Here is a 20393-nt window from a genome sequence, read left to right as displayed (position 1 = left end):
GACTCAACTCTCCGCCATGGACAGCCGAAGGCATTGCGCTGCATGAGGTTGGTTGCCTGCGGGGGATGGCCACAGACCATAGCCACATACCAGGCCCTGTGGCCAACCACCTGCTGCTCACGACCAAAGGCCCTGCGCAGAGTGGGGTTGGCTACTTTTAGTGGGGTTGGCTGGAGGGCTTGGTCCCAGACAAGGCCTTGCATTCAAATTCCTACCGTGCATGACCGAAGGTCCTGCACAGCATGGGGTTGGCTGCCTTTGGGCAGCTAACCCCCATTGTGCACGGCCAAAGGCCAAACCCTGTGACCAACCCCCCTGCTGTACACAACGGAAGGCTCTGCGCAGTGTGGTGTTGGCTACCTTTGGTGGGGTTAGGCACAGGGTCCAGCAACAGGCTAGGCCTTGTGGCCAACCCCCATCACGTAAGGATGAATATTTTAACCAATATTTTTGTCAATATGTTAACATTACTGACCATGTCTCTGTTTGCCTTTGAGGTACTGTGTATTAACAAAACGAATGTTAGTGAGACCAGAGATTTGACAAATATATTGACTCACCCATAAAGTTTTTTCCATTGGTATGGTAGTCAAACATGTGCAGAAGCTTGTTTTTAAATTATTCATAAGTCACAGGGTTAGAAATTATGAAATAAATCATGCATCAAATCCAAAAAGGCTTAGTTACTCATGTGTAGTATGCAGCCATATGCGAAATATGTGCTGTTGTACAGTTGAAAATCAGTAGCTGTTCCTAAGGGTCATACCCTGAAACAAGCACTGGCAAAGCCAAAAGTCTCACCTATTAGATCTATTGGCTATGGCAATGATTTTTAGCCATGCTATACAGGAGTGGAACTTGACTGAGAATAATGTAAAAAGAAAAGTGCTACAATACAGCTATTGCATTATCAAAAAAAAGAAAAACAAATGTGGGAGGGGGAAGAGGCAACACTGGAGGGAGGAAGGACGGTAGAGAAGGATATAAATGGGTAGAGAAGGACAATGGAGGGTGAGGGATGAGGAAGGACACAGACAACAGAAAATGGCGGTGATGGTGAAGCAAACAATAGAGGGTGACCGGGCATGGAGGGAGAAGCACACAGACATGCAAGGGATTGGGGAAGCAGGAGCAGCAACAGAAGGTGGGTGGGTGGGCAAGGAAGAAGCAAGACAGCAACTGAGGGAGGGAGAGTGAGTGGAGAAACACAAGGGGAGAAGGAAGAGCAGCAATTACATAAAGGAGAGTGCATACATTATTGTACAATGCTTAACCAAAAAGAGAAAAGTAGAGCCTGAAAAGGGAGCAGTGGAAGGACACAGGTAATGGATCCATGCTCCAGGGAAGAGATAAACACCACAAGAGGAAGTAAAGCCCATGGAAGCTGATGTATAGGAAGCAAGAAATCGAGAAGAACAGTAAAGCCAATGAATAATAAGCAGCAGTGAGTTTGACCCCACTTTAAGCTAACTTTGGCCCTCATTTCGACCTCAGCGGACTTTTTTAATGACTGCCGAGGTACTGCCATGCTGAAGACCGCCAGTGCAGGTGGTTTTACGCGCAGCGTATTATGACTGCTGGCAGCCCTCCGTCCTTTTTCGGACAGAGAGCAGCCAGCAGCCATACTGGCGGTCAGCGGGGAAGTGGAGGCTGCTCCACCTCCACCACCCCGTCATCAGAACACTGCCCACCGAATCACGTCCCATGATTCAGTGTGGCGGTGTTCTGGTGACAGGGAGCTGGCGGCGGAGCAGCCCCCATGGATCCCGTCCCCTCCCGGAGGATCAACGGACAAGGTAAGTTGATCATCCGCTAGGGGAGGGGGTGGGGTGGTGTTGTGTGTTGTGTGTGTGCATGGGGGTGTGCGTGTGAGTATGTAGAGGAGGTGTGTGAGTGCGTGTATGTTGGGGGTGGGGTTTGGGAGGGGGTGTGTGTATGTGCATGTTTGGGGTGGGGCTGGGGAGGGTGTGTGTGTATGTGCATGTTGGGGGTGGGGAGGGGGGTCCTGCCACCTTTGGGAGGTGGCGGGGGTGGTGGGTGTGGGGGGAGGACTCGGGGTGGGGGAGGGGGGTGGGGGAGATCCCTATCAGTGCCAGGGAAGGAGTTCCCTGGCACTGATAGTGCGTACCGCCATGGATTTTGTGGCAGTTCCAAACTACCCAAAATCCATTGCGGTATGCAGGGTCCTGATACCGCCGGCAGTCTGGTGATGGCCGCCGGGATGGAGACCGAAGTCTCCAGCCCAGCGGTCGTCACCACCCTGGCGGACGGAATGGAGAAGTGGCGAATGACCATGGCGGTAACCGTCATGGTCATAATTCCATTTTTGTTTCTGCCGGCCTGTTGCCGGTTTTACCGCCACTTCTCCCCCGTCCACCAGGGTCATAATGAGGGCCTATATGTCTTGCAGAAGGCTGTGCATGTGTCAGATAATTTCTGTGTTTTACCCTCAATTTACTGGAATTCAGGTGACTTAACTAAACCTGTGAACGCATCTGTTTTACTTAAGAGATAAATTACGCCCAAATGGAAATAGTATAAATTTGGTGAAAAGTAAGGTAATGCACATTAATCAATCTAAAAACTAAAATTTGAGTTTAGAAAGCGGTGATATATAAACAAGGCATCCTTGGCACAGGAAAATATAAGTAAATACAATTTATGCCAAAATATGTGATTTCTCTAATCCAGAATAGGTGCAATACACAGAACTTCTGTACATACATACATTTCTGTGTATTTTCAATAGTATGTAAATTCTGCACATATAGATTATGAGCACATAGACCTGCTTGTGAATACATTACAATTTTACTTGCTTGCATGCTTAATGATAGCACAGCTTACAAAGATGTTCCTCCCCTTCAACAATGCATGCATTCCCGTGCAATCAGGCATACACCACATGTACTCCACAAAGCTGACATATTCTGACATTTTGAACTTTGTCGTCATGGCCCATCCACATTTCGTAGTGATCCCCTTTGATCTCCATCTTTATTGTTGGCCCGGCTAACAGCAGTCTGCATCCACTGCTTTATCTGCGGGTTGTATGACAGAATATCGATTGACATGAATATTGTGTCAAAAATATAGTTTACAAAAAAATTGTGCTTATATTCTTACATTTTTAAGAACAAAAATACCGTGTCAAAAATATAGTGGAAGAGAATATTGTCAAAAGTAGGAGTAAGAATATCATGTATTAATTTATATTGCTTTATAACTAATTTATTTAGAATATTAAATAGGTAAAAATATTGGAATTTAAAATAAATATATATTCTTTAAAATGTAAACACAATAATTAAACAGTTTATAAATGCAATTAATTTAAAATAACATAAAATTGAAATGATCAAACCTATAGTAAACAATAAAAATATCTAACATGTTTTAAATATGGAAATAAACATATAAACATATTTTGATTCATTATTCATAAGTTAATATACAAATAAAAAGTATATATATATATATATATATATATATATATATATATATGATTGAAAACAATGGGTAATGGGAATATCTCCCAGCACTTCAATCCCAGTGCACTGGTCCCCACCAATGTGGTAATTTCTATCATGAAATGTAATAATACTGAGAGATGCATTAATGCATTGAATACAGATTAGTCTGCAGTTCTGCTTTAGTCTTTCTTTTGTGATTGTCAGTGTAATCTCTTTATACAGGACATACAGCCAACACGTGTTTCGCACACACCCAGCTTCTTCAGGGCTATTTTTATAAAATACAAAATTAAAAATCAGTACAAATGAATATATGTATTAAACAACTTGACAACAGAAAATGTTTTTTAAAAAGTGAAACATCACTTAAAAAATTATTCTAAAGCCTTTTTATAATTGATCACATACAGCTAAGTTTAACAAAATTTACTAACACTCCATAGCCTAAGGAACAGAGACAAATGTCATTGAGATTACAATAGCCATATGCATAGTAGTAACCTTCGGCTGGACATAGCAAGTGTAGTCTCTTATCTCTCATCAGAGTTATTTTTGTCCAATACACATTACCCTAAACTAACATTTATCCTTTGGAAATGAGTTATCCTTGTTGAGCCACATCTTCATATTTCAAATTGTAATAGTCCACATACAAATGTTGATGCCTACAAGTGATAATTCACAGCATGTTACACTGCCATAGATAGGTCTGCATCATGGATATAACAAATTCTTAATCCTGAAGCACTTCCTTTAAATATACAGAAAACAATCTAAACTCCATAAAAAAAAGCAGTCTGAAAAAATGTTTCACAATCATCATGATCTTTTTCACCTCTAAAAATTATTCAAAAAACAAATTCTTATCTCTACTGGTACTCCCCTTTAAGTCTGTCCACACTAATCCATAAACTTTCTAGCATAGGTATATACCCGTCCATATCTATAGTCTCTCTCATCCCTTAGAAACTTGATTCTCTTTTTTTCTTGTATCTCTTTCTGGTGTTTATCCATATTGTTATCAGGTATCTTTTAGTTTTTTACTGTATTCTGTAGACTATTAATGCCTTATATTTGTTTTAATCTTCTCAATTTCTTTCAATAAGATTTCTCTCAGAACATCTGAAAATTCAATGAGCATACCATTTCTCAGTATTATTAAATTTCATGATCAATATATATGTGTTTAAAAAAATAAAACAATACATAATCAATGCAAAAATGCACAAATAACATTAACAATAACAGAAAATTACATATAAAAACATATAGTAAAAATATATCAAATAATTATAGTAACAAGTTAATTAAAAAAAATTAAATTAAAAAATAATTTTGAAAAAATAATCTAAACAGTTAAAAAACAAAATATTGAACAAATAAAAAACAATTAGAGGAAGGATAATTAATATTACTTCAATTTGAAAAAAATAGGAAAAGTGTTACAACTTGTTTACATTAGATTGACTAAAATCACTCCAGTGTGAACAATAACTGGGAAAGTGATAGACTTAGGAGAACTTACATTTACGATTCCCGATTTACGATTAGATGCCAGTCTAGCCAACAACAGGAGTAGTGTTTGACTTCAGACCCGCTACATTTATTGTTCACAGCCCAATTTAAGCAAGAGTAGAGAAGGTGCTGGTCTTCGGGGGGTGGATATATTGACTACTCACTCCAATCTAAGGAACAGTACGGAAAGTGTTGGACTTCAGACAGGTTATATTTACTATTCCCACTCCAATTTAAACAACAGTATGGAAAGTATTGGCCTTCAGAAGGGTTACATTTACTATTTTCACTCCAGTCTAAGTAAAAGTAGGAAAAGTATTGCTCTTCGGAGCGGTTAGATTTACTATTCCCACTCCAGTCTAAGCAACATTAGGGAAAGTGGTGGCCTTTGGTGAGGTTAGATTGACTATTCCCACTCTAGTCTAAGCAACATTAGGGAAAATGTTGGACTTCAAAGGGGTTACATATGCCATTCAAATGCATAATCATTTTCTTAAAACATTTCAACACCTACACCTAACAATATAAAGTTATTAAAACAAATAAAAAAAGAATATTATACATGTTTACATAGCAAAATAAATGATCAAATAAAATAAATCTGAAAATAAATTTCATTAAAAGTCTTGTCTTTCTGTACTGCTCAAAGAAAATACAAACAAGTATCCTAAATGAAACAAATACAATTGAAAAATAATAAACATAAAAGACATTTTACAAATGTTAATATTAAATACACTTTAAAAATAATAAATATACAATACATTTTTACAAAATGAATACATATTACATGCAAAATATATTTATATAACAAATATTCAATTAACAATGTATGTAGTAAAATAACAATTAGATTTAAAAAAAACATAAAATATTAACTAACAAAAACAATTTTAATTTAAATAGCGTCTTACCCTGTTCCCTACAAACCCAACCACCCACTACTAAAATATGAGTTACTAATTAAACTATAAAAAAATTAAATATACATTAAAATTAACAAGTAAAACTTATAATAACAAACATTTTACATAATTTATAACTAATTAAATATTTCATTTATAAAAACAAATTAACTCATATTTAAAATCAATACATTCTAATTGAAATAACTAACCACCCTATCCTCCTACAAACCCCAAAACTCACTACTACATTATATACTACGGATTCAATTTAAAGAATTGACATCGAAAATTACAAACTATATTTGAAAAAAGTATAACAATTATACTAATAAAACAAGTACATGGACCTCATTTCAAGGCTGGTGGCCTTGACGCGGTGACAGTCGGACAGGCGCCCTCTGTAGGAGGCTGGACTGGCTTGTAGTGAGTACCAAGGGGTACTTGCACCTTGCACCAGGCCCAGTTATCCCTTATTAGTGTATAGGGTGTCTAGCAGCTTAGGCTGATAGATAATGGTAGCTTAGCAGAGCAGCTTAGGCTGAACTAGGAGACGTGTGAAGCTACTACAGTACCACTTAGTGTCATATGCACAATATCATAAGAAAACACAATACACAGTTATACTAAAAATAAAGGTACTTTATTTTTATGACAATATGCCAAAGTATCTTAGAGTGTACCCTCAGTGAGAGGATAGGAAATATACACAAGATATATATACACAATAGCAAAAATATGCAGTATAGTCTTAGAAAACAGTGCAAACAATGTATAGTTACAATAGGATGCAATGGGGCAACATAGGGATAGGGGCAACACAAACCATATACTCCAAAAGTGGAATGCGAACCACGAATGGACCCCAAACCTATGTGACCTTGTAGAGGGTCGCTGGGACTATTAGAAAATAGTGAGAGTTAGAAAAATAACCCTCCCCAAGACCCTGAAAAGTGAGTGCAAAGTGCACTAAAGTTTCCCTAAGGACAAAGAAGTCGTGTTAGAGGAATAATGCAGGAAAGACACAACCCAGCAATGCAACAACTGTGGATTTCCAATCTAGGGTACCTGTGGAACAAGGGGACCAAGTCCAAAAGTCACAAGCAAGTCGGAGATGGGCAGATGCCCAGGAAATGCCAGCTGCGGGTGCAAAGAAGCTTCTACTGGACAGAAGAAGCTGAGGTTTCTGCAGGAACAAAAAGGGCTAGAGACTTCCCCTTTGGTGGACGGATCCCTCTCGCCGTGGAGAGTCGTGCAGAAGTGTTTTCCCGCTGAAAGAACGCCAACAAGCCTTGCTAGCTGCAAATCGTGTGGTTAGCGTTTTTGGACGCTGCTGAGGCCCAGGAGGTCGCAAATTGGACCAGCAGAGAGAGGGGACGTCGAGCAAGAAAAGGAGCCCTCTCTGAAGCCGGTAGCACCCAGAGAAGTTCCAGAAACAGGCACTACAAGGATGTGTGAAACGGTGCTCGCTGAAGTTGCACAAAGGAGTCCCACGTCGCCGGAGGCCAACTTAGAAAGTCGTGCAATGCAGGTTAGAGTGCCGTGGACACAGGCTTGGCTGTGCACAAAGGATTTCCGCCGGAAGTGCACAGGGGCCGGAGTAGCTGCAAAAGTCGCGGTTCCCAGCAATGCAGCCCAGCGAGGTGAGGCAAGGACTTACCTCCACCAAACTTGGACTGAAGAGTCACTGGACTGTGGGGGTCACTTGGACAGAGTCGCTGGATTCGAGGGACCTCGCTCGTCGTGCTGAGAGGAGACCCAAGGGACCGGTAATGCCGCTTTTTGGTGCCTGCGGTTGCAGGGGGAAGATTCCGTCGACCCACGGGAGATTTCTTCGGAGCTTCTGGTGCAGAGAGGAGGCAGACTACCCCCACAGGATGCACAAGCAGGAAAACAGTCGAGAAGGTGGCAGGATCAGCGTTACAGAGTTGCAGTAGTCGTCTTTGCTACTATGTTGCAGGTTTGCAGGCTTCCAGCGCGGTCAGCAGTCGATTCCTTGGCAGAAGGTGAAGAGAGAGATGCAGAGGAACTCGGATGAGCTCTTGCATTCGTTATCTAAAGTTTCCCCAGAGACAGAGACCCTAAATAGCCAGAAAAGAGGGTTTGGCTACCTAGGAGAGAGGATAGGCTAGCAACACCTGAAGGAGCCTATCACAAGGAGTCTCTGACGTCACCTGGTGGCACTGGCCACTCAGAGCAGTCCAGTGTGCCAGCAGCACCTCTGTTTCCAAGATGGCAGAGGTCTGGAGCACACTGGAGGAGCTCTGGACACCTCCCAGGGGAGGTGCAGGTCAGGGGAGTGGTCACTCCCCTTTCCTTTGTCCAGTTTCGCGCCAGAGCAGGGCTAAGGGGTCCCCTGAACCGGTGTAGACTGGCTTATGCAGAATTGGGCACCTCTGGGCCCAACAAAGCATTTCCAGAGGCTGGGGGAGGCTACTCCTCCCCTGCCTTCACACCATTTTCCAAAGGGAGAGGGTGTCACACCCTCTCTCAGAGGAAGTTCTTTGTTCTGCCATCCTGGGCCAGGCCTGGCTGGACCCCAGGAGGGCAGATGCCTGTCTGACGGGTTGGCAGCAGCAGCAGCTGCAGTGATACCCCAGGAAGGGCAGTTTGGCAGTACCAGGGTCTGTGCTACAGACCACTGGGATCATGGGATTGTGCCAACTATGCCAGGATGGCATAGAGGGGGCAATTCCATGATCATAGACATGTTACATGGCCATATTCGGAGTTACCATTGTGAAGCTACATATAGGTATTGACCTATATGTAGTGCACGCGTGTAATGGTGTCCCCGCACTCACAAAGTTCAGGGAATTGGCTCTGAACAATGTGGGGGCACCTTGGCTAGTGCCAGGGTGCCCTCACACTAAGTAACTTTGCACCTAACCTTTACCAGGTAAAGGTTAGACATATAGGTGACTTATAAGTTACTTAAGTGCAGTGTAAAATGGCTGTGAAATAACGTGGACGTTATTTCACTCAGGCTGCAGTGGCAGGCCTGTGTAAGAATTGTCAGAGCTCCCTATGGGTGGCAAAAGAAATGATGCAGCCCATAGGGATCTCCTGGAACCCCAATACCCTGGGTACCTCAGTACCATATACTAGGGAATTATAAGGGTGTTCCAGTAAGCCAATGTAAATTGGTAAAAATGGTCACTAGCCTGTTAGTGACAATTTGGAAAGAAATGAGAGAGCATAACCACTGAGGTTCTGATTAGCAGAGCCTCAGTGAGACAGTTAGTCACTACACAGGTAACACATTCAGGCACACTTATGAGCACTGGGGCCCTGGGTTACCAGGGTCCCAGTGACACATACAACTAAAACAACATATATACAGTGAAAAATGGGGGTAACATGCCAGGCAAGATGGTACTTTCCTACACAACCCCCCCCCCAAACGAAGGACAATAAGACTAGCCATGACCTGATGAGTCTTCATTGTCTAAGTGGAAATATCTGGAGAGTCCATCTGCATTGGAGTGGCTACTCCCAGGTCTATGTTCCACTGTATAGTCCATTCCCTGTAGGGATATGGACCACCTCAACAATTTAGGATTTTCACCTTTCATTTGTTTTAGCCAAAGTAGAGGTTTGTGGTCTGTCTGAACAATGAAGTGAGTGCCAAACAGGTATGGCCTCAACTTCTTCAGAGCCCAGACCACAGCAAAGGCCTCCCTCTCAATGGCAGACCAACGCTTTTCTCTAGGGGTCAACCTCCTACTAATAAAAGCAACAGGTTGATCCTGGCCCTCAGAATTAAGTTGTGATAGGACTGCCCCTACTCCTAATTCAGATGCATCAGTTTGGACATAGAATTTTTTAGAGTAACAAGGGCTTTTCAGGACAGGTGCAGAGCACATGGCCTGCTTCAGCTCCTCAAAAGCTTTCTGACAGTTTGCTGTCCATAATACCTTTTTAGGCATTTTCTTGGATGTGAGGTCATTAAGAGGGGCTGCAATGGAGCCATAGTTCTTAATGAACCTCCTGTAATACCCAGTGAGGCCTAGGAAGGCTCTCACCTGAGTCTGAGTGGTAGGGGGAACCCAATCAATAATAGTTTGGATTTTCCCCTGAAGTGGTGCAATCTGTTCCCCACCAACAAGGTGTCCCAGATAAACCACCTTACCCTGCCCTATCTGGCACTTTGAAGCCTTGATAGTGAGGCCTGCCTTTTGCAGGGCCTCCAAAACTTTCCATAGGTGGACCAGGTGATCATCCCAGCTGGAGCTAAAGACAGCTATATCGTCCAAATATGCTGCACTGAAAGCTTCCAGCCCTTGCAGGACTTTGTTCACCAACCTCTGAAAAGTGGCAGGTGCATTTTTCAAACCAAAAGGCATTACAGTAAACTGGTAATGTCCTCCAATGGTTGAAAATGCAGTCTTAGGTTTAGCATCTTCTGACAATTTGATCTGCCAATACCCTGCAGTCAAGTCAAAAGTGCTTAGATACTTGGCAGATGCCAGTGTATCTATGAGCTCATCTGCCCTGGGTATAGGGTGAGCATCAGTTTTGGTTACCAAGTTGAGACCTCTATAGTCTACACAAAACTGCATTTCCTTCTTTCCATCTTTGGAATGGGGTTTTGGTACCAGTACCACAGGAGAAGCCCATGGACTGTCAGAGTGCTCAACCACTCCTAGTTCTAACATTTTCTGGACCTCTTGCTTTATGCAGTCCCTGACATGGTCAGGCTGCCTATAGATCTTACTTTTGACAGGTAAACTGTCTCCAGTATCTATAGTATGCTCACACCAAGAAGTGGTACCTGGCACAGTAGAGAAGAGTTCAGAGAATTGATCTAGGAGATTTATGCAATTATCTTTCTGCTCAGCAGTAAGACAATCAGCCAAAACTACACCTTCCACAAGAGCATCTTGTTCTGTGGAAGAGAAGAGATCAGGTAGAGGATCACTGTCTTCTTCCTGTCCCTCATCAGTTGCCATGAGCAGGGTGAGATCAGCCCTGTCATGGTAGGGTTTCAGGCGGTTGACATGGAGCACCCTAAGGGGACTCCTGGCAGTGCCTATGTCAACTAAATAGGTGACTTCTCCCTTCTTCTCAACAATTGTGTGGGGACCACTGCATTTATCTTGGAGTGCTCTTGGGGCCACAGGCTCCAAGACCCACACTTTCTGCCCTTGTTGGTACTGAACCAAAACAGCCTTCTGATCATGCCATTGCTTCTGGAGCTCTTGGCTGGCCTGAAGGTTTTTACTGGCCTTTTTCAGGTACTCAGCCATCCTTGATCTGAGGCCAAGTACATAATCCACAATATCCTGCTTAGGAGCTTTTAAAGGTTGTTCCCAACCCTCCTTTACAAGTGTGAGTGGACCCCTAACAGGGTGTCCAAAAAGAAGTTCAAAGGGGCTGAAGCCCACTCCTTTCTGGGGTACCTCCCTGTAGGCAAAAAGGAGGCATGGTAGGAGGATATCCCATCTCCTGCGGAGTTTTTCAGGGAGACCCATAATCATGCCTTTGAGAGTTTTATTAAATCTCTCCACCAGTCCATTTGTTTGTGGATGATAGGGTGTTGTGAACTTGTACGTTACACCACACTCCTTCCACATGGCCTTTAAGTATGCAGACATGAAATTGCTTCCCCTGTCTGATACTACTTCCTTTGGGAAGCCCACCCTGGAAAATATTCCCAGGAGGGCCTTTGCCACTGCAGGTGCTGTAGTGGTCCTTAAAGGAATAGCTTCAGGATATCTTGTGGCATGGTCCACTACCACCAAGATAAATCTATTGCCTGAAGCAGTAGGAGGGTCAAGGGGGCCAACTATGTCAACCCCTACCCTTTCAAAGGGAACCCCAACCACAGGCAGTGGAATAAGGGGTGCCTTTGGGGTGCCACCTGTCTTGCCACTGGCTTGACAGGTTTCACAGGACTTACAAAATTCCTTTGTGTCCTCAGACATCCTAGGCCAATGAAACAATGGAACCAGTCTGTCGCAAGTTTTCATTTGACCCAGGTGCCAAGCTAGGGGAATGTCATGTGCCAGGGTTAGGAGGAACTTTCTGTACTCCTGAGGAATCACTAATCTCCTGGCAGCTCCAGGTTTAGGATCCCTATGCTCAGTGTACAAGAGGTTGTCCTCCCAGTAAACTCTGTGAGAGTCACTGACATCCCCATTAGCCTGTTTGACAGCTTGCTGTCTGAGACCCTCTAATGTGGGACAGGTTTGCTGTGCCACACTCAGCTCCTCTCTGGCAGGCCCCCCTTCACCCAAAAGCTCAGCAGTGTCTGCTTCCAGCTCCTCTGGTGTAGGTTCTGCACAGGGAGGGAATTCTTCTTCCTCAGAAGTTGAATCCACTATAGAGGGAGGGATAGTAGGAAGTGGTTTGCTTCTACTAGCCCTAGCTTTAGGGAGCACTTGGTCCATTGTTCCAGGATCCAAGCTTCCCTGTCCTTTTTGCTTTTTGGCCTGAGCCCTTGTCAAAGCAAAAATATGCCCTGGGATGCCCAGCATTGCTGCATGGGCCTCCAACTCCACATCTGACCAAGCTGATGTCTCCAAATCATTCTCTAATAGACAGTCTACAGGTAAATCTGAAGCTACCACAACTTTCTTTGGACCAGTAACACCCCCCCAGTTGAGATTAACAACAGCCATGGGGTGGCTAAGTGTGTTGTTGTGAGCATCGGTTACTTGGTACTGGTGACCAAGTAGGTGTTGTTCAGGGTGGACCAGTTTCTCTATGACCATAGTCACACTGGCACCAGTGTCCCTGTAGGCCTGAACCTCAACACCATTTATTAGGGGTAGCTGCTTGTACTTATCCATATTAAGGGGACAAGCAACTAAGGTGGCTAAATCAATAGCCCCCTCAGAGACTAACACAGCCTCTGTGGCCTCCCTAACAAGGCCAACCCCAACTAAGTTACCAATAGTGAGCCCAGCTACTCCCTTGGATTGGCTATTAGTAGGTTTTCTCCCACCACCACTGCTATTAGTAGGGACACTAGGTGTAGCAGTAGGGGTTGTAGTGGTAAGAGGCTTGGTGCCTTTCTTTGGACAACTGGGATCTGTTGTCCAATGGCCTTTTATTTTACATAAATAGCACCATGGTTTCTTTTCCTTGTTCTGATTAAAAGAGGATTTGGGCCCACCACCCCCACCAGAGTGTTTTTGTGGCCCTGATGAAGACTAATTTTTAGATTTGTCCCCACCCTTGTCAGAAGACTTACCATCCTTCTTTTTGTTGCCATCTTTGTCACCCCCTGTATGAACTTTTCTGTTCACTCTTGTTCTGACCCATTTGTCTGCCTTCTTTCCCAATTCTTGGGGAGAGGTCAGATCAGAGTCCACCAAGTACTGGTGCAACAAATCAGACACACAATTATTAAGAATATGCTCTCTCAGGATCAAGTTATACAGGCTGTCATAATCAGTAACTTTACTGCCATGTAACCACCCCTCCAAGGCCTTCACTGAATGGTCAATGAAATCAACCCAGTCTTGTGAAGACTCCTTTTTGGTCTCTCTGAACTTTATCCTGTATTGTTCAGTGGTTGAGCCATAACCATCCAGGAGTGCATTCTTAAGAACTTGGAAATTATTAGCATCATTTTCTTTCACAGTAAGGAGCCTATCCCTACCTTTTCCACTAAATGATAGCCATAGGATAGCAGCCCACTGCCTTTGAGGGACATCCTGTACAACACAGGCCCTCTCAAGTGCAGCAAACCACTTGTTAATGTCATCCCCCTCCTTGTAAGGGGGAACTATCTTGTGCAGATTCCTGGAATCATGCTCTTTTGCAGGATGACTATGGGGAATACTGCTGCTGCCACCATGGGTTTCTAAACCCAGTTTCTGTCTCTCCTTCTCTACTTCTAAAGTCTGTCTATCCAAATCCAGCTGTTGCTTCTTGAGCTTCAGTCTGGTTTGTTCCACTCTCAATCTATTGAGCTCCCTTTCTAACAATCTGTCATCAGGGTGGGTGGGAGGGACATGTCTTGAAACAGAAGTATGGTGAGAATGGACAGAAGGAGACCTGTCCCTTACAGAAGCCACCCTAACAGCTTGGCTAACAGAAACATCACTACCAGTATGGTGAGAATAAATGCTTTTGCTATGATGTGAGACAACACTATTTATATGGTGTGGCTCATCATCATTACCAACTATGCTAGACTGTCTAGTAATGGGCAGGCTAGGAAGTTTCTTTCCTGAATCTTTTCCTGGGGGAGTCCCTGGATCTGATTGAGAACCATTAGCTACTTTTTCTACAGATTGGGCACTTATGGCCTTATCCTGTACTCTAAGCATGTTAATTAACAGTTCTAAGGAAGGATTCTTCCCTACACTCAAACCTCTCTCTATGCAGAGATTCCTTGCTCCTTTCCAGCTAAGGTGATCATATGCAAGTTTGGACAGATCAACATTTTGGCCTGTGCCAGACATTTTTAGAGAGAGTTAAAGTGATAGTAAAAGATAAAAAGTTTGTCAGAGCTTTTAGAAAGACAGAGAAAAAAAACTTTTAAAACTTTTTAGAACTTTTTAGAAAGTTAGAAGTACTTTTCAGCACTTAGAAAAGAGTGAAAAGAGGAAATGCAAAACTTTTTGGCTATGTGTATATACACTGAACTTGTTTTGTATATTTTTCTCTTATGAAAAGTACAATGACAAGAGTGGTAAGTAGTCTCAAAGCACTTATCCCACCGCTGCACAACCAATGTAGGAGGCTGGACTGGCTTGTAGTGAGTACCAAGGGGTACTTGCACCTTGCACCAGGCCCAGTTATCCCTTATTAGTGTATAGGGTGTCTAGCAGCTTAGGCTGATAGATAATGGTAGCTTAGCAGAGCAGCTTAGGCTGAACTAGGAGACGTGTGAAGCAAACTACAGTACCACTAAGTGTCATATGCACAATATCATAAGAAAACACAATACACAGTTATACTAAAAATAAAGGTACTTTATTTTTATGACAATATGCCAAAGTATCTTAGAGTGTACCCTCAGTGAGAGGATAGCAAATATACACAAGATATATATACACAATAGCAAAAATATGCAGTATAGTCTTAGAAAACAGTGCAAACAATGTATAGTTACAATAGGATGCAATGGGGAAACATAGGGATAGGGGCAACACAAACCATATACTCCAAAAGTGGAATGCGAACCACGAATGGACCCCAAACCTATGTGACCTTGTAGAGGGTCGCTGGGACTATTAGAAAATAGTGAGAGTTAGAAAAATAACCCTCCCCAAGACCCTGAAAAGTGAGTGCAAAGTGCACTAAAGTTCCCCTAAGGACAAAGAAGTTGTGTTAGAGGAATAATGCAGGAAAGACACAACCCAGCAATGCAACAACTGTGGATTTCCAATCTAGGGTACCTGTGGAACAAGGGGACCAAGTCCAAAAGTCACAAGCAAGTCGGAGATGGGCAGATGCCCAGGAAATGCCAGCTGCGGGTGCAAAGAAGCTTCTACTGGACAGAAGAAGCTGAGGTTTCTGCAGGAACGAAAAGGGCTAGAGACTTCCCCTTTGGTGGACGGATCCCTCTTGCCGTGGAGAGTCGTGCAGAAGTGTTTTCCCGCCGAAAGAACGCCAACAAGCCTTGCTAGCTGCAAATCGTGCGGTTAGCGTTTTTGGACGCTGCTGAGGCCCAGGAGGGACCAGGAGGTCGCAAATTGGACCAGAAGAGAGAGAGGACGTCGAGCAAGACAAGGAGCCCTCTCTGAAGCCGGTAGCACCCGGACAAGTGCCAGAAACAGGCACTACGAGGATGCGTGAAACGGTGCTCGCCGAAGTTGCACAAAGGAGTCCCACATCGCCGGAGGCCAACTTAGAAAGTCGTGCAATGCAGGTTAGAGTGCCGTGGACCCAGGCTTGGCTGTGCACAAAGGATTTCCGCCGGAAGTGCACAGGGGCCGGAGTAGCTGCAAAAGTCGCGGTTCCCAGCAATGCAGCCCAGCGAGGTGAGGCAAGGACTTACCTCCACCAAACTTGGACTGAGGAGTCACTGGACTGTGGGGGTCACTTGGACAGAGTCGCTGGATTCGAGGGACCTCGCTCGTCGTGCTGAGAGGAGACCCAAGGGACCGGTAATGCAGCTTTTTGGTGCCTGCGGTTGCAGGGGGAAGATTCCGTCGACCCACGGGAGATTTCTTCGGAGCTTCTGGTGCAGAGAGGAGGCAGACTACCCCCACAGCATGCACAAGCAGGAAAACAGTCGAGAAGGCGGCAGGATCAGCGTTACAGAGTTGCAGTAGTCGTCTTTGCTACTATGTTGCAGGTTTGCAGGCTTCCAGCGCGGTCAGCAGTCGATTCCTTGGCAGAAGGTGAAGAGAGAGATGCAGAGGAACTCGGATGAGCTCTTGCATTCGTTATCTAAAGTTTCCCCAGAGACAGAGACCCTAAATAGCCAGAAAAGAGGGTTTGGCTACCTAGGAGAGAGGATAGGCTAGCAACACCTGAAGGAGCCTATCACAAGGAGTCTCTGACGTCACCTGGTGGCACTGGCCACTCAGAGCAGTCCAGTGTGCCAGCAGCACCTCTGTTTCCAAGATGGCAGAGGTCTGGAGCACACTGGAGGAGCTCTGGACACCTCCCAGGGGAGGTGCAGGTCAGGGGAGTGGTCACTCCCCTTTCCTTTGTCCAGTTTCACGCCAGAGCAGGGCTAAGGGGTCCCCTGAACCGGTGTAGACTGGCTTATGCAGAATTGGGCACCTCTGTGCCCAACAAAGCATTTCCAGAGGCTGGGGGAGGCTACTCCTCCCCTGCCTTCACACCATTTTCCAAAGGGAGAGGGTGTCACACCCTCTCTCAGAGGAAGTTCTTTGTTCTGCCATCCTGGGCCAGGCCTGGCTGGACCCCAGGAGGGCAGATGCCTGTCTGAGGGGTTGGCAGCAGCAGCAGCTGCAGTGAAACCCCAGGAAGGGCAGTTTGGCAGTACCAGGGTCTGTGCTACAGACCACTGGGATCATGGGATTGTGCCAACTATGCCAGGATGGCATAGAGGGGGCAATTCCATGATCATAGACATGTTACATGGCCATATTCGGAGTTACCATTGTGAAGCTACATATAGGTAGTGACCTATATGTAGTGCACGTGTGTAATGGTGTCCCCGCACTCACAAAGTTCAGGGAATTGGCTCTGAACAATGTGGGGGCACCTTGGCTAGTGCCAGGGTGCCCTCACACTAAGTAACTTTGCACCTAACCTTTACCAGGTAAAGGTTAGACATATAGGTGACTTATAAGTTACTTAAGTGCAGTGTAAAATGGCTGTGAAATAACGTGGACGTTATTTCACTCAGGCTGCAGTGGCAGGCCTGTGTAAGAATTGTCAGAGCTCCCTATGGGTGGCAAAAGAAATGATGCAGCCCATAGGGATCTCCTGGAACCCCAATACCCTGGGTACCTCAGTACCATATACTAGGGAATTATAAGGGTGTTCCAGTAAGCCAATGTAAATTGGTAAAAATGGTCACTAGCCTGTTAGTGACAATTTGGAAAGAAATGAGAGAGCATAACCACTGAGGTTCTGATTAGCAGAGCCTCAGTGAGACAGTTAGTCACTACACAGGTAACACATTCAGGCACACTTATGAGCACTGGGGCCCTGGGTTACCAGGGTCCCAGTGACACATACAACTAAAACAACATATATACAGTGAAAAATGGGGGTAACATGCCAGGCAAGATGGTACTTTCCTACACCCTCCAGGAGATCCGACTGCCACATTACAACCCTGGCAGTCAGACTGCTGTCACGCCGGGAAAAAGGTTCCTGGCGGGCTGATGGCAGGCAGACTCATGGTCAGCCACGATGGTGCTGAACTCAGGGCAGCCGTGCTGATTATTATTCCTGTTTCCATCAGCCTTTCCTTGGCAGGGATCCCGCCAAGGAAAGTTTGGCGGAAACATAGTGCACGGGGCCACAGGAAGGCCCCTGCACTGCCCAATACCATATCCAGGCATGGGCAGAACAAGGGCCCACCCTGCCACCCTGCCCAGCACCCTCAGAATGCACGCTGTCTGCTTTGGAGACTGGGAACTTTCACAGGGTGCTGGTGTGCTATGGTATTGGCCTCAGCTCCCTTACAGGAACCGAGGCCAATACCGTAGCACTGTTCCAGTCGTCATACAACGTTCCCTCCGGTCAGCCTGATGGGAACATCGTAATATGACTGAGGGGGAGGCAGCAAGTATGAGGGCTGCCTCTTCCTCGTGGCTTTGACGGTCCGAGTTTTCCAACTACCAAAGTTGTAATGAGCCCCTATATCTTTTTCAACTATAGGAAAGCAAACAGTATTAAATAAGATATTATAGAAAATAATATTATATGTATAAAAAATATTTTTACCATCAGTATTCTGTTGCACAACATTTTTGTAGTGACAATATTTTGGCACATTTTATTTTGATTCATGCCACACAATATTGTGAAATAGATATTTGGGTCATTCAACCTGTAAGCAAGCACTATACTCTGTCCTCTTCTCATGTTTCTCTCACTGCCGTCCTTGGTAACATAAGGATTCCATTGGCTTTTCCTACTACCTACTTATAATTGAAACAAAATGTATCTTCTCGTACATCACCACAAATCTCCAAAAACATTGACAATCACACACATCTATCCACTTTGATCACCTCAGCAGCCATGTTCTAGTCTCATGTTTTGTTCTGCGAAAAACATGGATTGATATCCAAGTCCAGTGGACTGAAACATTACTGTGGCATGCTCCTTTTTCTCTCACACTACTTCCCACTCTATACAAAAGTTTTCAAATTCACCATCAGGACACATTTTAACCTCTTCAGACCCTTCTAACCTCTAGGAACACACTGGCTGGATCTCAGTATGCCACTGATACAATGCTTCATCCTTATTTTAAATCTAGTCCTTGACATTGCCCTGCTCCAACATAGCCAACCCCTTGCCTCTTCCCTCAATTTCTTCCCTCCGCTCATCACCTCTTTATTATCACTGGTCCTTATGAGTGACATCTGCATTCTGAGCCTCTGCCCTTCTAGCACCTATTTCCTGGAATTCTCCCTCTACTTGTAGTATTATATATATTGTGTATGTAGCTCATCTTAACCAATTACTTGATGTTCCACCACATTTTGGTGCAGAACCATTCTGCAGCTGTGGGTTTTCCTAAGGAGTGCACTCCATGGGGAATGTTGGTAGACATGCCTACTTTGTGCCTATCTTCAAATCGTTAAAGAAAAGCTCTCAGGGACCTACCTGAAAACCCCTAATGACTACCCAGGCAGGTTTCTGTACAGCATAATCCAACTCATTCAAACACAAAGGGTATAGAGATACTTCCTCAGAAATCTAGACTTTTTTTTATGCCCAGAGCAAGCCTAAACCAAAAACAAGGTTGCATTAAGTGGAATGTCCATAACTGACAAAACTATTAGGAAGGTACATCTGTGATGAAACGTTTGACAATTATTTACTCTTCTTTTGCTGAAGTTGCTATGTTAAAATATGCAGGAAATAATTTTGATCTGTGATTGGGTATGGTGGAACACACTCAGAAGGGAACTGGAAAGTTATCATTCACACTTTATTCACTGCTGAAAACGGAAATTCTGATCAAATCGGATTTTTTAAATTATGTAATTGTTTTATGAAATTCTTCTCCTTTCATATTTCAATGTACCTCCTCGTGTTGCTGCTACAGATAAGTGGGACACCTTCTTCCCAGCATCAATGAACACATTGTCCTGTAGACTGCTTCCTTTGACTTCTTTCTTCTCACAGGTACTCACAGGAACCGATGTTGCCATCTCAGACATTCATGCCCCTGCACAATCACCTGAAAGAGAAGAAAGATGGACATTAACCTTCAGCACTTTCTTGTGTGAGCTTTGCAGAATTGTATGATAACGGTGCTAGGAAGAGTACATGCCGCCAACTGATCAAAAAAGATTACTTCAAGTGATCCAAACACCACCTCCACAGTTCATACATTTGCTTCCAAAGAGGGAGAGAAACATGCTAATCCTTCATAGATTACAGGATCACTTTCAAATATTGAAATATCATTTCTATAGATGCAAAGAACAGCTTCAGAAATCTCCAATATAAATTACATCAAGTAAGATCACCTCCATGCGCAATATATTTACATCAAGAAACTCACATATACCCTCCAGGGAAACAAAAGCCAACTTCAAAATACACAAAACTATATCCACAGACCCAAATATAATCTCAAATGTTCAATGATCAACTCCAAAGATCCAGATCCCATTTAGCAAGATCCAGATATCACATCTGGAGATCAACAGAATCCCTCAAGAATTCCACAGATCACCTGCAGAGATCCAAATATGTTGTCCACACATCTACTTCAAGGATCCTAAAATCCCCTCCAGAGATGCTAAATTCAGAAAATGAAACCTAGAGAAAGACATGTGACACACCTCCCAGAGAAACAACGATCATCTCCAGAGACTACCCCTAAACATATGTGAGGAGGCAGTCATTCTCAATCTTGGCAGGGCTGAGA

The 20393-nt window shown here is 44.1% G+C and overlaps 1 protein-coding gene across 1 annotated transcript in view; it reads right to left on the bottom strand.

Annotated features, from left to right (window-relative positions):
- The window catches only part of GLI2 (GLI family zinc finger 2), a 1057303-nt gene that overhangs the window by 568474 nt on the left and 468436 nt on the right, over positions 1–20393 (bottom strand). The window contains exon 3 of the mRNA XM_069224622.1: positions 19542–19697. Within this exon, the coding sequence (XP_069080723.1) occupies positions 19542–19677 (136 nt within the window). The 5' untranslated portion in view covers positions 19678–19697. The remainder of the gene's footprint in view (positions 1–19541; positions 19698–20393) is intronic.

Source organism: Pleurodeles waltl, chromosome 3_1 (assembly GCF_031143425.1).
Source record: "Pleurodeles waltl isolate 20211129_DDA chromosome 3_1, aPleWal1.hap1.20221129, whole genome shotgun sequence".
Classification (NCBI taxonomy): domain Eukaryota; kingdom Metazoa; phylum Chordata; class Amphibia; order Caudata; family Salamandridae; genus Pleurodeles; species Pleurodeles waltl.
This window is presented reverse-complemented; position numbering and strand designations above follow the sequence as displayed.